We start from the raw sequence: 20,191 nt of genomic DNA, 5'->3' as shown, positions 1-20,191 counted from the left end.
ACGCCTCCTCCGCGAACCAGCACGACAAAACCGTGTGGTACCACACAGTGGCACTTTGGTGCCTGATATGTTTGACAGAAGCAATTGAGCCTTCGACATAGCCCCTTTTTTCTATTTTTTTTCCTGCAGCATTATTCATTCCGTTGTTTAAATTAAATAGAACATTCATTATTAAAATCAACGAAAAATAGCATATAAAATCATTAAAGAATGCAATAATAACTCACTCACCCTTTTCATTTTAAAACACTACTTTCTTTTAGATTTTGAAGAGATTTTACCGAATGAATATTATCTCAAAATCATATCTGCATATACTAGACTATTATCCATTTTACTTGGAAAGAAGTTACATATTTGAGCTGGGAAAACATTAGGAGATGGTGGGTTGAAGGCTTGAAGGAAAGATCATGCAACACGGTGACACTGTTACAAAAACTAAAATTAATATCTAGTTTTTAAAAGCGTTTAGCTTTATTTAATTGATTCCTAACAAATTACTAACATCCTAACAACTTATCCTAATCACTAACTAGAGAAGACTGCAGATAGCATAACGTTTAGGTGAGGAAATAAACAGAAAACTGGAATTTTACCTGCACAGCCTTGATAGCAGGTGCAACAGCAAGAGAACTTCGGTTCAGGGAGATTGCTGCAAATTCTGGGTTCAAGAAGCTGTCAAATTGATACTTAGATGCTAAAGGATTAGAAGAAAATAAGTTATAAAGGAAAGGAACTTACTTTTATTATAATACAATTAATATGTATGGAAAAAATGGTGTGTATTTAAATTTATATTGTTAATTTATTATATTTATATTATATTATAAAATATTTTAAAATTTTAAAATTTTAAATTTAATAAAATAATATATAAATAATTATCCTCTTGTAAAGTGTTCCTCTTATAAACATTATTTTTCCAAATATATTTTCCTTTTATGAAAGTTAAATTATTGTAAAAAATTTATACTTTTCATTTTCTTATTAAATAATGCATTTATTAGTTTTATTTATTTATTTTTATTTTTTCCTTTAATTAAATCACAATAATTAAATTATTAAAAAAATATAAATAACTCATAAAAAAAAAGACATAAAGAAGTGCACCAGTTCCAATGCTTCAATTATTGTCATAAATCCCTATCACAACACACTCATAACTCATTTTCACTACAAATGTTCAGGTTACAACACGATATATATAGCTACAGAAATATGCAAGAAACAATCATGGAAAGTAAAGTTTTTCGGAACTAAACTTTACAAAAAGGAAAAGAATGAAGAAAAAAAGAAGAAGCCCACAATCAATATTCATTTCAAATTATCACATTGACAAATCCCTATTAAGAATAAAAATTTTCTTTAGTAACCACAGAGACATCAAAATAAGTTGCTGCGTTGTTTAAGGGGTATTGGAGGCTTGTTCACCTTATAGACCTGATCAATGACTCCATCCCCAAGCAAAATCCACTTAAAAACTCCCACAAAAGACGCCATGTTTCTAGCACCTAATCTCGTATGAACCAGCTTTCGTAATATAACGAACCCACTCTACTGTGTTGTAACCACTCTTCTCCCACACCTGCATAGATCACTCTGTCAACTCCATGTGCATTGCCACAACCAAATTCAGAAAACATAAAAGATCCAAAGCGTACCTTGAGGAAACGGACTCGTAAACCAGATGCTGTAAACATGGGAACCTGGACATAAAAAAAACAGAGTGAACTTTTGTTGCACTTCCTTTAAAGAAAAGTAAAATATAAAATAAAATAAAACTAATATCATGTGACATAAAAGAGACAACATCAGGACAAAATTATTCAAGGTTCACTGAAGAGTGATACATATTGCTGTAGACAGACCATAATTATAGTTGATATGGTTTAAGCTTCGCCTACCAGTAAATCATTCTACATCATATTATTAGTTTCTTAAAATGACACCTGCACATGCATGCCCTTTACAAAATGTAGGCATCAAAATCTGAGACTTAACAAATAAAAAATAAGGCAAAAGAATATAAAAATGTTATAAAAAAAAAAGAGTTAAAAACTAATATTATCATGTGCATTTAAATTTTGTATCTGCACCAAATATTTGCATTGACAGCAATCAGTGAAAACAACTGGAACATGACTTTCCCTTGCCCTATTTTTTGATGGATTAAGCCAGATGAAGTCAGACTGATGCGAAACCCGGGATCAACAATGCAATTCAAAACCTTCACATATATTGATGCGGAATTCAGGATCAATTAACGTGATAAAAAACTCCGCATATAATATCAGTATTCAGAATCATAAGACTCTCAATAAATCCTTCTTACTTAACCAATAATTCACCTGAAATTATGAACTACGATAATTAGAATAGTTTGAATTGATTAAAAGTACTAGAAATATGAACTTAATAAGTTAGAAATCAATTCAAAAGAAAATTGATAAAATGCCACAAGAACTTATCTTGATAAGTTAAATCAATTCTCACTCAACAAGAAGGTTGACGAAAACTTAACTAGTTGAAAACTAAAACTTCATAATTTTATTATTCTCAAATTGATTTTTAATACAATAATGAATTGATGACTTATTTATAGTGTATGTCATGTGAATAATAAAGAAAATAATCTCCTAAATTAATCGCAAAATTATATAAAAAAATAAATATAAAATAGAATAGAAAACTTGCAACAATTAAAATGATTGTTCTCTAAAATAGGATAAATATGATCTCCCTATAAAGAAACTTTTTTAAACGGAAAATATCTTAACTAATTGTGGAGATATCTTCTTCTAAAAGTCGGAGATTTAGTTTTCTCTTGATTGATCTATGAAAATCTTATAATTTAAAAATCTCTTGAAAATCTCTTAATTAATGAAGATTTCTTGAAGATCTCTTAATTTAACGAAAATCTTTGGATTCCTTAAGAAAATAAATCTATTCACATCTTGTGATAAATGTTTAAAATCCTTTCTCGATCTCTCTTGATTTTCTCCATATGTGAATGTATCTCTTTTAGGAAGATATGATCTTGGTTTGAAAACTTTGAAAGATATAATTTTGATTCTCTCTTGATGAATTTTCAAAATTCTGACCTTGGTTTCTTTTTTCCCATTTGAGATAGATAGATATGGAGAGGAAAAAGAAACTTTCCTTCTTGAAAGAAAAATATCTCTTGAGTGGGAAAAAGTTTCTCATGAGTGGGGCGAGATTTCCCATGGGCTTTTAACTTCGTTAGGGGTCGCTTCCGTTCTTGACTTGGTTGGTTGCTTGAATAGTTCAAGCATCCGTGCTCACATAATAGACTCTCTATGCATTCATATTATATTGAAGCATCATGGTAACTGATGTGCATAAAACTCATTACTTAATAACATTGTGATTGAATGCATCATTGTGTATGAACTGTAAGATAATTGGGGATTGGATACACTAACATTTTGGAAGCCTATGTTGGACACACCATGACATTATTAACTAATTGAAATCAATTGTTCCCATGGAGTAAGTGATGATTATTATTCATATTGAAAAGGGAAAGATAAGAAATTGCGGAACTTCTGTTAAAATATTTACCATTAGTAGTTAAATGTTCCTTCTGGCATGAAACATTTTTTTTTTGGAAAACAAAAGTAATATCTTAAACAAGGACCAAGAAACCTCGGTGAACTTGTTACTGCTTTATTATTTTCGGCATTTTCCAGAATAAGATGCAGCTAATAATGGGAAATAGAAAGTGGTGAACTTCCCCACATGCAACCTGATCTTCCCTAGCTTCCTTGTCATAGTTGAGAGAACACTATCTTCTAAGCTCCCTCCCAACTAATCTTATCCTCCAATGGGCAACGAACAGGGATTGTCGTCTTCTTCCCAATCACAGTGTTCTAAACAATGCTAGACTTTATCTTCAAACTAATCAAAATCAACCCCGATTACTTTGTGAATAGTCAATTCTGTTTCACCCAATTTGAATAGTCACCTAGAACATATATATATATATATATATTTTAAATAAAGAGTCACCTAGACCATCTATACTGCCTACCAAACCCTCCGGCCCAGGTACACTGCCTCACACCCTGCTATGAGCTTTCCCATCCCATCCTCAGGAATTGTCTCTTTAACTGGCCCTTTCATGGCCACAATGCTCAATGCATAAAGAATGAGGAGGTTTGAGAAAAAGCAAGAGACTCATTTGCTATACCCTCTTAAATTGAATCCTTCAAACTCCTCAACTCTAAATTGTGCACTCAACTCAGTTCTCCAACACTAGCACAGTAGAAATGGGCCCTAGGTCGTCTGCGTCAGAAGATGACATATAAGAGAGAAATCATCCATCGCCAACTACTGGGTTATCCCTTATGCAAAGGAACCAACACACTTGGGATGATGGCAGGTTTTAAAAACTGAAAAAAGCCACTTGGATAACAAAGGAGGCCTTGGACTCTGGGTGGATTGGGCCAAACAAACTCACCTTGATCCCAAAAATTTACTTTCTTCCTCTTCTTCATTTGAAATTCAAACCCTCCTACTTTCTTCAATCCAACTGTTGATGAAGCCACAACAGAAGCAAAAGATTTCTCATAATGGTAGCACTGTCCTTCTCTTCTTGCACCAATAAATGGACCACTAAGCTATGGTTGCAGCATGGTCACACAACTCACCCGTCATACCCTCCAACCGTCCAAGGAACAGGAGAGACCATCCAAAGGCTTAGGTTGCCTCACCGGTGGAGCCACAGCCTCTTTTTGTCCAGCCAACAAGGATCAGCAAGCAGCTACAGTTTCCCCTCTTCTAAATTCAAGTCCCATTGAACCAACTGATAAAAAATCCTCCACCCCAATCTGCTTTGGTGCCTTCAAGAATGAGCATCCACAGAAGAGGTACTAGTGCCTAACTAGTTTAGCAGCAATAAAATGGTCAAGCAACTTCGATCAACTTAGACCCTTTTTTTAAGGCAAAACAAATGCTTGAAGACAGTGAAGCAAAAGGGCGAGCCAGTAGCTATTTTACATAGAAGACACAAGGAATTTCAAGAAGAGCATATGTTCATGATCTTCTTAACAAAAGAACATCTATTAGTTTACACCTACAATTAGCTGAAACCAAAGACGTATAATCCATGCCAAGTTTTGAAGCTTTTGATGTATGAACTAATGTAATAATTCAGTATATAAAATTTTAATATTTAAATCAGCAAAAGGTAATTTGATAACCTGAAACTCCATTTGAATTGGTGGCCTTGTCCAGGATTTCTTTTCAGTCATTGTCGAAATCAACTCAACTTCTGCACTCAGTGTAGGCTCAGTTTGTCCAGGAAACTTTCTTATTCTTAAAAAGTCACAAGAACGTTCAATTGAGCAACAATTGCTGAATCAGTTCCAGGTCAAGAAATCAAAAGCAATAGAATACAAATAAAGTCAAGTTATTGCCCATACTAAAAACAGGAATGCATCAAAGAAGTCCAGACTTAGGTAAAATAGTTCTTCCTTTTGGACAAGAAGAGTGCAGGCAGGTGCACAATGTATGATGGCAGACAGTATGAAGCAATTATATCAGGCACACATAATGCAAACTATAGTTGATTAACAAATCGTCCCCATCTCAGCTACATGCGAGAAACAAGACTTGCTTTTAAGAGTAAACCGTTGAGAGTAAATAATTAACAAAAGTTTATTGCTGGAGTCTAAAAGTTCAGCTTTTTCTTTCTAGTGGAAAAGTCAAAATAAGTGTTGTCAGCAAAGGCTTGCATTAGCATTAGAAATTGCAGTTGAAATTGTAGTATTTTCCTAAAGTAATCTTCCTATGTAATGTATGCCATTTGGAAAACAAAATATGAAAGAAGAGTTAATTCGGGGTATTGTTAAGTTGCTTCAGACAATATCCTGTCCACAATGAATGTGAGATTCAAAGAAAGAGCTAATGCAATAACAAAAAAATTAAATCCAATTTTATGATTCACAGTGATCTTGAGCTTTTCTCACATTCTTATCTTAAATGCAAAGAGGCACGGCAATTAGTTTCTTGATTTGACATTAAAATGATATCTTGTAACAGCACTACTAACACTTTGTATAGAAGCGCACGAGACGTTGAAGATTAAAATACTTACTTCCAAACCAAGCAATCAATAGCTGCATTATACTTTGCTCGACCTGATGTCACTTGGAAACTTGTTTTTGCTGTTTGTTTTGGCACGGGAATTTTAATAACAACCCCAAGTGCGAACATTTTAGCACCAAATACGCTTTTCACCTGAAAATAACATTGATAGTTTTTTTTTTTAAATAAAAAACGTTAATAAGTTAATAGAAGGATGTCAAAAACTCAAATATGTCAAATGGCAAAATTTCATATTACATACTTTAACATTTACTTCCATTCGTGTACGGCCAAGCTCCTTAATTGATGGCAAGACTCGGAATGGAAGATTAACACCTTCAGTGATACGATACCTGAGGTGTTAAATAAGTAAAAAAAAAAGGGATAAAGTTATGACTGGTGGTAAATATAAAAATATATGGGATACAATAATAACTCCGAACACTTCTAAAGCATCAGTACTGATTCACCTCACTGAAGCACCTACAAGAAAGTCATTGCTAAGAATATGGAATCAAATGAAAAAAGGGGGAAGTAAAGCATAGATATTATTAAAACAATCAAGAATTGATTAGGGCAGTTTGGAAACAAATTAACTTATGGGTTCAGAATGGAATTTCTAAGAGACATTTTCCAGAATGGGGGAAACTATTCTTATATGTATAATGGTTTATAGAAAAGGTATTTGAAGCAACCTCTGTCTAATATATATCACAAAAACACCCAACCAATCAACTACTCTTCCATACGAGTACGCATAACAAGCGAATCAATATAATACATAAAATTGTAACAAAAAATTTCCTGAAGTTCCGGGTTCCTACCTCCTTACAATCAAAACATTAGCAACATGATAAACCCAGAGAGAATATTGCTTAACTTACTTCATTAATTCAAATTCACCATCTGGTGGCACAAAGCTAACAGTCTTTTCAGAGTTGAATCTTGTCAGATTTACGCATTGATGAAAAGTAACATCGTCGAGCTCAATAGTTTTACCACTGCAAAATATAGTATTTTCAAAGAGAGTGAATAGAAAAGGAACTAATGGGACCAACATCAGATAATGTCTGAGTTATTGAATAAACACACATCTTCATGTGCAAATAATAGCTAAAGTTTTAAACTTAAACTACTAAATAAATTTTTTAGAACCACACTTCGCAAGTAAATAACTGCAATAAGAATAGAATTTAATAGAATGATAGAAAGTAAAGATTGAGTTGATTAAAAACAAGTGTCTTCATTTGTGCAGGTAGGAAAACTTGCACATTAAGAATTTAATTTCAGCAAAGAAAAAAGGTTATTGAGAAAAGATAGATTGTTCTTGCCAACAATGAGAAGAAACAAGGAAGTGTCCTATGAAAAGTCTTGAACATTGAAACTGGGGTCTAGTAGCTCTGCCCAATTATCACAGGAAATTAAGTATAAAAACTAAACATGAAAAAATTTTATCAAAAGATATATAAAGCAGGAAGGACAGGTTACAATTTAAACAACTAAACAGCACAAACTAGGGCAGGTCTTGGAACATAGAAACATTTTCAAGTAGTTTTTCTTTCCTATCCACATATATCTACATATTTAGCTAAATTACCAAAAACATGACTAAGGCGAAGGAAAATATAAAAAAAAAATATGACCACAATTAAGTGTTTGAATATATAGAGAGAGAGACAGAGGAAGAGAGAGAGAGATATAAACACACATCAAGGTGCACATTATTTTATATGTAAAACTCGTTCATAATTCATATATATTTGATTAGATACTTCAATCATTTCCTCAATAATTCATATTTCCACCTATTAAAGAAAAAATCACCAGAACATCTAACTTGAGCTGGAAACCGAATGACTTGGAATTACAATGTCATTTTTATTCAAATTTCTATCCTTTTTGTATTGTATTCACATTTCTATTCTATAAAGTTGGTGCAGAACTCAAACTTACTATTTTCAACTACCAGAATGTTCCAACCCAATGACAGTAGCCCTTGGTCATGTGTACCCAGCCCTTCATACGTCTTGTGTTCAATTACTAGAGGTGTAGTACCCTAAGTGAAAATGGAACTATTAAATATGTTTTTCTCTAGCCTCTTTATTGAGAGAAAAGGAAAACAAAAGCTGTTTTCTGGAACCAAACGCACTCTAAATTTTCACTACCGAAACATAATCTAACAATCCAAAAAAGTGTACTACTAAAATTAGTTGAGGGATGAGAAAACTCCATCAAACATTACCTTTTTGTAGGGCGGGATTTAAGTTGTGATTCCTTCTCAAGGCCAATTTTATCATTTAAACCCAACTTCAGATCAGGCATTCCAGAAAGGAAACATTTCATAAGAATCTTCCCAGTTACATCGCATCGAAGAACGCTGCCTATAATTGGAGCAAGATGCATAAGCAATTGAACATGCATCAATCAATAAAAGATCTCAAGAAAAAAAAAACAATTATACACCTTTTGAAGACATGAGAAGATTAACACTCTCCACAATATCCAGAAACACCTGCACCAAATGAATGTTTAGAAAACAAGAAAAATGGTCCTATAAATAAAGAACGGCAGTGCATCAAACTTGAATTACCTCATTCTTTTTGTAAACAAGGCCCTCCCTTCGCCAACCAACAGCACCTGTAACTTGTAATGTTGCATTGGGTACAGGCTTATCTGTAGGCTATTCAACCAATTTGTGAATTGTATAAAAGATCAATGGACTTATGAAATAACAGATGGAAGAACAAAATAATACAATCTTCAACAAGGGATATCAGATATAGAGTACAACGGCATTATTGATAAAAAAAGATCAATGAATTTATGAAATAACAGATGGAAGAACAAAATAATACAATCTTCAACAAGGAATATCAGATATAGAGGAAAATGGCATTATTGATAAAGAAAAGGTCTTAAAATACTAGCCACATGCTTTATTTTCTTCCAAATTCCATATCCTTACTATTTGACAAATAAATAACCAACCTTGGATGAGAATGGTGAGCGCACACCCTCCTGAGTAATATAAAGCTTCAGAATTTCAGGAGAAAGATTTTGTGGGTAACCGAAGTCCATGATTTCTGCAGTTTTAGATTTAGATATCAGTCCTTTTCTCCCTCATAGAAAACTGAAACTGAGATAAAAAGCTCAATGGGCCTTCCATATTATGCAAACTTAGGGGATCAAGACATGGTTAGCATAACTTTACACAATTTAAGGTCACCAATCCTCTAAAAGCTTGATTTTATAATATTCCCTCTGAGTAATTATTTTATTTCTTTTAAACTTTACAACAACAAACTCTAGTATACTTCCTTAAATGTCCTTGTTCGTTTCAGCATAAGGACAAAAAGAATTAGCAACATATGATTTGAACTCATGAGATCCATAGACCTTTTGCAAAGTAGATGACCTTTGTATTGTACTTTAGAAAGTGGGAAAATAGTCTGGGCTACCCAGTTTAAGAGACAAATACAACATCCTCACACTGGCAAGGACGGCCTTGAAAAAAATACAGAAGCTCTTTTCTTTAGTTACTGAAACTCCTTAATTCAGTTAGATCAAACCAAATATCCTAAAATGCCCTTCAATTTCTCCCTCTTTCTTCTAGTTTTGTTAATCACTGCCATCTAAGCTTGCCATGGCGCATAGTTTGCATAGACCCCTATTCAGGTTGAAAACTCCTACATATACAATAAGGTGATGTTTGTAATAGTGGGTAGGGTCAGATAAAGAATAGATAAGGCCCCTTACTCTCTCTTACTAAATATCGTGAAACCTAATCATCACTATCGAGAATTGGATGCATGAGTCTAAAACCTCATTCTAAAAAGTTTAAAATGTCTAAAATATGTCGTTTCCAATTGTTTTCCATCCACTTTATGCTAATGTGAATAAATAGCTGCTGCCATTTTTATTGCCACCAATGCCAGCACCACAATCACCCACCATTGCCACCACCTCTTCATCCATTGCAACCACCATACCAACATAAATTTGAAAAAGTAGTAATATAGTTTTTTATGTTATCTTACTTATCTCCTTGCTCAATTATCCCAAACATTTGGGATCTAAGAATTTTACTAATGAGTACCTTATCCTAAACTACCCAACTAGTGAGCCTACTAAACCAAGTGTCAAACATAGCCTCCTTTTTTTTGTCATTAACTTCTGCTGAAGCCTAGTTTTCAAGCTCCTAAAAGTACAGGTTCTCAATCTTTTAAACTATGGTTGCAATATTGCATGCTTGATGGGTTTCAATGATCCACTTATGTTCTACGGATATTGAGAAACTTGGGAACCTGGATATCTAGAGATCACAATGTGGATATGTTAGCGTTTTAAGTTTGTTCCTTTACAGTTCAAGTCATTCAGATCAGCACTAACCTAGTTATTACTTATTTCAGATTTTACATAAATTGAGTTCGGGATATTTTAGATTCCTAGAAAGGGAAGATAAAATCATCTTTCAAGTCAAATTTGAGTAAACCTGAATATGGGTCACTTATGACTTAAGTTGCTTTAAATTGATTAGTAACCCTTTGAAATTTCTTTATGAATTAGAGCAATCTAACCAATGATTCTACATACCATCCAACAACTCGTAGATAAGAACAAAGTTATTGCGAATGGCATCTTCATCAAAAGCTCCACCAAAGTATGATTTAAACAATGCAACAGCCTGCATATGGAATAACACCGACAAGCATCAGCTACACAGACTAAGTGGAAGTAACTGTAGAAATTATTAAAATACCAGAAAGATTGAGATGGAGAGTTCAATTATCACCAAAATCCAATAGCAATTTGTTTTATAAAAAAAAAAATTTCATTCACCAAGGCATCAGGAGTACAAAACAAGGTACTAAGTCACTTACTTAGGCAAATGCAAAAAACAAGATTGACTGAAAGATCTAATATTCCATCATCTCATGTTCTTTTAATAAGCAGAAGACAACCAGGCCAAGGGAATCAATCTACTGGTGTCATGTTAAATGATGAACTTCTGCTGAGGTACCAAAGATAGATTGGTTCACATGCTTAATTTGTGACTTAAGGGTGTCAGCCTTGTAGATAGGGCAATTCTCTTTTACTTAGTGATACATTCATCCTGTAAATAGTTCTTCTCTGTAACTCGGCAACAACTCTGCTTTCATATGAAATTTTTTCTCGAACATACAAGTCATGAGCTAGATACAAGGTGATAAACTTAAAGATAAGACTCAAAGAAATGTTATCAAGAAACAAACTAGGATATCTTGGATCTCAATAATTAAAGCAATATCTCAATATTTGAATAATAATAATATTTTTTTCAAATATTTAATAACAGTCATAAATAGTTTGCCTAATAACCAAACTAGAGTACTCGATTTATAGGTACCAAATTAAAATGAAGATAGAAATCCTTAACTCTATCTAGGAATTCTATAAAATAGGTAAAGAAGTTAATTAAGTAGAACAACATATATTAGAAAATAACTAAATAAGATACTAAATAGGAAATAATAAAGTTATTTTGTATAAATATTAATTCCTAAATTACCAAAATATTTAATAATATATAAACATTACAATTTATATAAATATATAACTAACAGTAATATGCCCACCTTAGTGTCTTCCTATTCTGCATGAAGAGGTTGTTGACAATGCCAAGACATTTTGTTCCAAACATGTTATCCATCTGCTAATATTTTTTTTAATTATAAAAAACTATTTTTTAATTGTAAAAAACTATTATATGAAAGAGCTGAGTTAAATCATTATTCCAAAAAAGCCAAAAAAGAAAAAGAAAATAATTACAGCAGAGATAAACCACCTCCCATCTAACCAAGTGCTCTGTCAACACCTCACTCGAACCAGACCAAAGTAATTCCTCATCATCCTTTCAATGTTCTCAACAACATCTTTAGAAACTTAAAGAGGCAGAGGTAAAAAAGAGGAATACTTGAAAACACGTCTAAATAAGAGTGACCCCCAACAACCAAGGAACTAAGAGCACCATTCTGAGTCCCAGCAATCAAAAGCTTAGTGATCCTATGCCCTAATGGATTCCAAAAAGAACATTGTCCAACAAAAAGCATGGGTGAGGAGCATGCTGGGCAGGAAAAAAAATGATACATTCTTACTTTTTGAAATTATAAGACAGGAGGAGATAAAGTACAATGTCAAAGAATAATATGTAACACCCATTAATTTTATTATTATTATTATTATTATTATTAATTTTTAATTTATTTTATTTAGTTTATTTTGTAATTTTTGAAATTTTAATTGATTTATTTAATTTAATTTAATAAAAATAAAAATAATAATAATGATAAAATTGGATAAAAATATTATTTGGATTTAATTGAAATTGATTTTGGGAAAAATGGGTGAAAATTTGGATTTTGGGGTATTTTTTTTAAAAAAATTGGAAATCGAGGGTCAAAACGTAATTTAGAAAAGTTGTGCCACGTCAGCACCACGTCAGCAGCCACGTCAGCGGCCCGGTCAGCAGCCCTGGCCAACCAGGACGCGCTGCGTGGCAAGGACGCGCTGCGTGGCAAGGACACGCTGGCCAGGGGATGGGCCATGGGGGCGATCCGCGTGCGCGCGATCGGATGGCCCAGATCCGTTCCCTCGCGCACGGACGGTCCAGATTTAATCCCAATTAAATCGCAATCGAACAACACAGATTCAATCTTGATAGACGGTCAAGATTAAAAGGCGAAGGGTATAAATACCTCCACCCACACCTGACCAAAGAAACCCTAGCCGCCAGTGCTCGCCGGAGGAGCCGGCCGCTGCCACCCGCCGCCGCACCGGGGAAGTTTCCGACCGTCGATCGAGGTAATTTTTCTCCCCCTTACTCGTTTTTCGACGCTGAGTCCGCCTATGGCCAAATCGGAGCCAAACCACCGGCCAAACGGCCGGAAAACTCAGCCAAAACCAGCGGCGCCGCCGCGCCCCTCGTTTTTTGCCTCCGATGAGGCCCTTCCCGGCCTCCGTTTGATGCAAATTTTATACCACTGTGATCACCGTTTTTTTCTCTATAGGTTGATCGGAGCCAAACATCAAAACATGACTCACGCCGGAGGAGCCGCCGCACCCGAGAGCACCGCCGCCGGTAAGTTTCGGTTTTTAGGCCCACCGAGGGCCCTAGGGTTGTTCTATCGCAGGGACCGATGCAAGCGTGGCCGAATTCGGCCAAAAACGGCCAACTCGAGGCGAATCGCCGCAGCAAGCGGCGGCGCCGTCGCCGGAGCACGCCGGAGCCGCCATGCCGGAATTGCGATATTGGCCGAAAGGGGCCCTGGGTCTAATTTGGAATTTTTTGGGACACGTACAGGTACCAGTAGTGCGTTTCAGTTCCCTGGGAAAAATTCAAGGAAAATTAGGGACAGCCTGTAGGCGCACTGTAGAGCCGTATTCAGATCTCGAAACAAGTAAAGACCCCTTACTCTATTTCCTATCACGGTATTAAAGTTCAATAAATGATAAAACGGTATTTCATGAATCAATAGATGTGTGAAATTGTTTAAGGTCGCTAATGGAGCCCGAGTCTGGTGTGTTTGTCGGTCAGCTGTTGTTTGTCCTATTTTACAGTTTTAAATGCAGTATGAGGTCTGATGTTTTCATTTCATAGTTTCGTGTGCATATTTCACTGTTTTATTGATTATGGGTTGAATGACTGAGAACCCGATGTTGTGTATTGTCTTGTTTGGCATAAATTACTGGTTTGCCTGTTTGTGTGTGATTTGATGATGCTGACTGAGAAAAAAAGGAATAAAATGTTACGTAAATTGATAATTAGATAATGTAGTCAGCCTGACTAGATATCCTGCGAGATGGTGGACGGACCGGGTCCGTAGGGAACCCTACCGGGATTGTGGTCTCTCATACCGGACGGGGTATGGAGACCTTATGTGTTTTGGTGCCCATACCAGACGGGGTATGGGGACGGCCCGTTTCACTCTCATACCGGACGGAGTATTGAGGTTTATGGTTTTGGCGCCCATACCGGACGGGGTATGGGGACGGCCCTGGAATCTGATTACAAATGTTAAGGGTTCACGGGTAGCGGAACTCCTATGGATCCCCATGGATACTAGTAAGCTGGTAAATAAGGAAAAATATGTTGTGTAATGATTGAAATGCAAAGGTGTGGTAAGTATTATGTTATACAGTTCATATGATTTCATGATGATGATAATCTTATTGCTTTCGTATGTTGTTTTATGAACTTCACCGAGATAAGTGGACAGTAAAAGATTTTATTATTGATAAAAGAATTTGTTATAAATTATGCTCCATTGGTCTTTTTGTGTTTTCTACCCACCTTTACATCCGTGACGGTGAGATAGTGTGATGTCTTTACTGGGCTGGTGTAGCTCATTTCTTATTTAACCATTTCAGATCAGGAGGACATTGTTCCCGAACCCGTTCCGCAGGAAGACGGTGAAGGGGACGTCTAAAGACTCCGTAGTTATATTTATAGTTTTTCTTTTCGAATTTCTCTTTTAGTTAGTTTGTTCTTTTATACTTTGAGCACGTTTTTGATTTTAGTGTAAGAGATGTTAATCAAAATTTTTATTACGCTTCCGCATTTGACATTTTTAACACATATTTTATTTAAATTTCCGGGGCCGTTACATAATATATCCTCCTAGAGCCTTCTAAGAGAAGAACTCCTAAGTGTAGTTAAAATTGCCCATAATGTATAATTGCCCCCTCACACCAATTTCTTTATAATATAGCAAAGAGATAGATATATCATAAATTACCAGTGGGCGTGATGCGGAACCTAAAATCAACCAACGTGATCAAAAACACACAATTTCATTTAAAGGCATTAAAAGAATTGATTTTATAGAAATCCTTCCTACTTAATTTGCTATCAAGAATAATAGGAACTAAAGTTACTAGAAATGAAATAAATAGAATGGAAAAACACTACACGATCGTATCTTGATAAGTAGATCCACTCTTTACTCAACAAGATAGTAGAAAAATCTCTTTTGAAAAGAAATACTCTTAATATTATTGAGATAATTTTTGAATGCCTTACAATGAAGACTTAGTGATCTATTTATAGGATAAGTCAAGTAAATAAAAAAGAAGATAAAATCTCTTAATTTAATTTACAATTATATAGGAAATAAATTAAAAAATTAAAGATTAATTTTCTAAATAAGATAGATTTAGTCTTCTTTTTTAATTAAAAGAGATTGTAACTAAATTAAGAGGAGAGACATATATAAATAAATTAAAATTAAAATCTAATTTTCTAACTAAGATAAATTTAATCTTTCATTAAAAAAAAATTGTGGTCAAATTAATGGGGAGACATAAAAATTTAGGGCCGACCATAAGATCTCCTTTTTGGCCTATTCTCTCATTTTTCTTTCGATTGAGTTTTCTCTTTATGGTTCATATCCATACTCACATCAGAGCATTAGCCTATAAGGAGTCAAGAAATGAGACGCACTTAGGTAAGGATGCCTACTTACTCTCACTAACCAATGTTTCTTTCGAAGGTTGAGGACTAAATCCTCCATTTTCTATATAATCACCGCCACCCCCAAGTTTCTATATAATGTAGAAAGGAGATATATATATTAGTAAATTGCCTATGGGCCTTAGCCCTGTAAGGAGGCAAGAAATATAATGCGCTTTGGGAAGGACACCTCCTTACTCTTATTAACAAATGTTTCTTTTGTATGTTGAAGACTAATGAATTCCACAACTTGGAACCAGTTATCAACATTTCCTTATCGATCTCAACCTAGTCACTGCCCTATGTTTGCTAGCCTGTTACCTTCAGTAAGCAAGGCCGACTCAAATGGCTTTTTCTTCTTTTAGACCCATCGCAGTAGCTTGAGTTAATCATTTCTTCTTCATGGCTCGATCTCAATTCTCATGAAGAGTCCCCCATCAGATTTTTGGAAGAGAGGATCCAACTTTATTAAACATAGATACTCTAACCTATTGAACATTTTTAGCCTTTTTAGACTTTTCATTAAGAGAATTTGAGTTTCTAACACTTTTAAATCAATCACTACTGCCTTTTCTAACAAACTCTTCTATACCTAACCATTGTTTCTAGCCATGATACCTGCAATTGTATGGCCATCCATAAAAGTGAGCTTGTAGGCTTCTTCTCGCCTAAAGAATTCATTTCTGTTTGGGCGACGTCACTCACCCAATGTTGACATCTCACAACTACCTTACCTAAGCTCAAACCTTTTCCAACTTCAACCTCTAGGGCAATAGTACCATAACTTTGCCTCCAACGACGTACTTTGATAAGGCTAGGAACCAACCCGGTAATTCTTTTCAGTGTTAAACAAATAGTGCTTGTTCGACTTCCTATAAGTTGGGGGAAGGACTATATAAGATTATTACCCGGACTGTTGATGTTACCGAACAACCATTGCATTTCTACCCAACACAGATCATGAATCTCTATAGAATTCAAGAACATCTAGTCTAAAAAAACTGCTGCTCTATTCAGCTAAGACACTAAAGGACTTGATCTGAATTGAAAAATCGAAAAAAATTTCCCCAAAAATTAAATAAGAAACAAAGGAAAACTTTGGCTTGATACTTGTAAAATATGTAATCTTACAAGCAAAAGAGACCAAAAAGAGAACTCAACTGCATCTCCCGCTTAGAAAGACAAGAAACGATACTATTCAATCACAAAGGCATCGTCTAACTCTCAAAACCCATCCATTTGCAACCAACAGGAAGGCTTATTCCTATTCCCCACACCACTATTTATATCGTACATAAATGGCTCCAATAACTAAACAAAAGGCAGAAACAAATATTTTCTCAATCTAAATTACTATCAGCAGGTTCTAAATTATTCATCATCCATGGAAAAGTTCCGTACATCATAATTTTTCCTAATAAAAATGCAATCATAAATGGCTAAATCATTCATGTAAAGATTCTCTACAACAAAATTTAAACATTCCCCGAATTGCTCACAACTAAAATCTTGAGTTCTACATCTACTAGACAATACAAATTCATGAAAAAGGTTTATTTCATTTATTATTTACTTTTTAAGATTCAAAATTATGAAAAACAAGAAATATAAAATACCTCAACCACAAATTTGAATGCACAAGCTACATTCGCATTGCTGCTGACAACAATTACAATATAGACATTGCTGATTCTCATATAAAAGAAGGAGCATCCCCCAATCTGCCGCACTGGACAGGTACCAAGTTCTTTCGTCTGCATTATATGCATCCGGAAGGCATCCACCATGTTCCCCCTAGATTAAAATACAAGAATAAGCATATAACAGTGTACTGTAAATTTTATCATCCAGAGATAGAAATGAAATGCACTGCATCAATTTGGCCAATGTAAGGGACGGAATACCAAAATAATGGCAAAACAGAGATCATAGTAATCTGATATCAGTTGAAGAATGACACATCTGTCTCAGCCAGGATTTGACACTGTGCAACAACCACTTAAAGAAGAGCCAGCTCAACTGTAACAGCAACCAAATATCGTTTCCTTCTCTTTTATTTTTTAATTTTTTCAAAATGGTTCATTATATCAATTGTATTAATCCTAATGAATTCTAGAAAAGCAATTCCAGATGAAAAACAAAACACATTCAGTTTGGGGCACCTACTCAGCAAGGATCCTGTTCACAACAAGTTCTAACGTATGGTAAAAAATATAATTATCCTCGAACATTTTTATTCAGTGGGTATTTTAGTAATTTTGGTTTTTATCCTTAGTTCACTGTAAAAAGGAAAAAAACCTTATGTTTATTTTGAGTTCTTTCTAATGAGATCAAAGATGGCTTCATGAATGTCACATCTCCAAACCACATAAAATCTAATGTTTTTGTTCTTTTTCCCTTTTACTTGAACCTGTGAATATGTTGCAAGTTTGTTCTCTAAAAACGCAGTATTAATTTATCTCTTGCTACAAACTCTAAGCACTTTGGTTTTAATAGAAATCAATAAAGAAAAGGAAAGAAACTGGTAAATAAAGGACTACGTACTGATCGTGAGGAGTATGGGTACAAAATATAGAAAAGGCTAAGTTTAGGCTGAAGGAATTAGCTACTTGGTACACTATTCCTGTTAGAAATTCGATTAGCTAGTTATTAGGTGTCATATTTGGATGGCAAGACTAATTTTGAGTTATAATATGCATTAAGTCTAAGAAAAATAAATTTTTTCTAATAATTTTTTTATTAAAAAAGAAGCTTTGTTAAGGAACAGAGGAAACAAGAAAAGGTACAAGAGCGGAGAATAAGACATACTCCACAAAAAGTAAACCAAAACAAAACAAGTACACTAAAAAGAAACTTTCCTTATCCCTATATATGAAGGAATTCCTATATTTGATTTTTAAACAGTTTTCTTTGTCCATGGGCGATGACTTTTGATATATAGGGGTATCCATTTCTATAGAATCTTTTATTTTTGGATTTATCCTAATTATTGTTTCAATTTATCCATAGGAAAAAGAGCACCAAGAATTTCATACATCTGAGTGGATTATAAAGTGAACAGTAACCAAGAGTTGTTTGGGTCGAGTTCCAACCCAAAATCAAGTCCACTCAAGTATTCTAAAGAGCCAAACTCAAATAGTTGTATCCATTTATTCAGCTCAATTCGCCTAGTTGTCACCTATCAGAATCCAATAAGCACAATGCAATTTTCCATTGCACCCTACATAAATCCAATAAGCACAATGCAATTTCTAGGATGGTTTCACCAAAAATGTGTGTCTTCCTATTTCAATTTATTTCATAAAAAGACAAATATTATATCAATGCACCAAGGGGGTGGCCTGTCGACCTAAATGAAGAGCTTTACAGGTTGATTGAAATGTCAGTAAGGCAACCTAAATTCTCGTAAGAGAACAAGAGGCCTGCCCCTGAATAAAATGTCCAGGGTTTGGAACCAAGGATTTCAGAGCTTTATCAAACCATATGTAACATGTTAAAAGCCCATATGTGCCTCTCCTTCCATACGATCCATGAGGTAGACCTTCTGCTTCTCTCCTGCCAAGCCAAAACCTATCCCACAGAACCCAGGATCACCATTTCATACCAAAGAACTCAACTAGCAGCGTCACGGACAGGAAGAAAGCTGGCAGAGCACAAATAGGAGACAACTCCGTCGCTTAGAATTCATTTTTTGATCTGACTAAAACCCGTAATCCCGTAAACTATGACCTAAAGTGCACTAACAAGATTAAGGGAACCAATGGTTCTAAATTCATTCTTAATGATATTTCTTTTTGAGTTGAAGACATGCTATAATCACACAAAAAACAGCTGTCATAATCCTCGGAATTTTTTTCAGTCAGTCACCAAACCCATTTGAAACCCCATAGATTAGACAAAATTAAACATGTAGTAGCCTTCCGTATTAAAATATGAGAGAGAGTGGAGTACCCGACATCATCACGATAGAGACGATTGATGAGAACATCGCCACGGAGATTCAAGAAGTAGATAGCAGAAGCAGCCACCGGCATTTTCCCAGTGGATCGCGTCACACCCAGAAGAATCAAACGAGAGATGAACCGATCAAGGGCGATCCAAAAGCAAGTGGAGATCCCAGATCTGAGATATTTGCAGGGGAAAGTTCTCCAATTCGATTGGAAACAAGATCAAACTACCCACAAAAAAGAAAGAATATGAATAACAAGGAAATGAAAGCGGATTACAGTCGAAGTCCAATATTGTGCGGGTTTTCAAGGTCGAAAGCGAGTCTAAGAATCCCCTCATACATTTTGCAATCCGCCGTAGTTTCATATGGTAAGACTGCCATATTTGTGTTGTTTCTCTCTTTTATTATTTTAAGCTATTTGCTATCCTACTTTTTTTTTCTTCTAATTCTTTGTAGACTATCATTCTGTAATATATCATTTATTATATATAAAAATTAAGTTATCAATTTTTTATTTAGAATTTTTAAATATAAACTAAAATTAAAAATGATAATATATACAATAATTATAATCTACTTGATATAAAAATGAAACTTAATTTTTAACTTACTTCAAATATGTATAAATAGTCACTAATTTAAACGTT

At 34.5% G+C, this 20,191-nt stretch overlaps 1 protein-coding gene across 2 annotated transcripts; it reads right to left on the bottom strand.

Moving 5' to 3' along the window:
- Window positions 1-1,281: 1,281 nt before the first annotated feature.
- Window positions 1,282-19,807, bottom strand: LOC110807411 (Clathrin adaptor complexes medium subunit family protein). Of its 2 annotated transcripts, none has more exons than XM_088216315.1 (13): window positions 19,547-19,807; window positions 17,212-17,389; window positions 10,702-10,792; window positions 9,097-9,191; window positions 8,699-8,788; window positions 8,572-8,620; window positions 8,351-8,489; window positions 6,993-7,109; window positions 6,371-6,461; window positions 6,119-6,261; window positions 5,223-5,376; window positions 1,662-1,706; window positions 1,282-1,585 (listed from the first exon to the last, which is right to left on the bottom strand). In XM_088216315.1, exons 1-13 carry the CDS (start codon window positions 19,627-19,629, stop codon window positions 1,505-1,507), a joined length of 1,356 nt encoding a protein of 451 aa, XP_088072441.1. In that variant the 5' UTR covers window positions 19,630-19,807; the 3' UTR covers window positions 1,282-1,504. The 2 variants fall into 2 exon arrangements, with proteins under 2 accessions (XP_088072441.1, XP_088072442.1); XM_088216316.1 differs by having other exon boundaries at window positions 5,223-5,337.
- Between the last annotated feature and the right edge of the window lie 384 nt (window positions 19,808-20,191).

Source organism: Carica papaya, chromosome 3 (genome assembly GCF_054855325.1).
Source record: "Carica papaya isolate Zhongbai chromosome 3, ASM5485532v1, whole genome shotgun sequence".
NCBI lineage: Eukaryota > Viridiplantae > Streptophyta > Magnoliopsida > Brassicales > Caricaceae > Carica > Carica papaya.
This window is presented reverse-complemented; position numbering and strand designations above follow the sequence as displayed.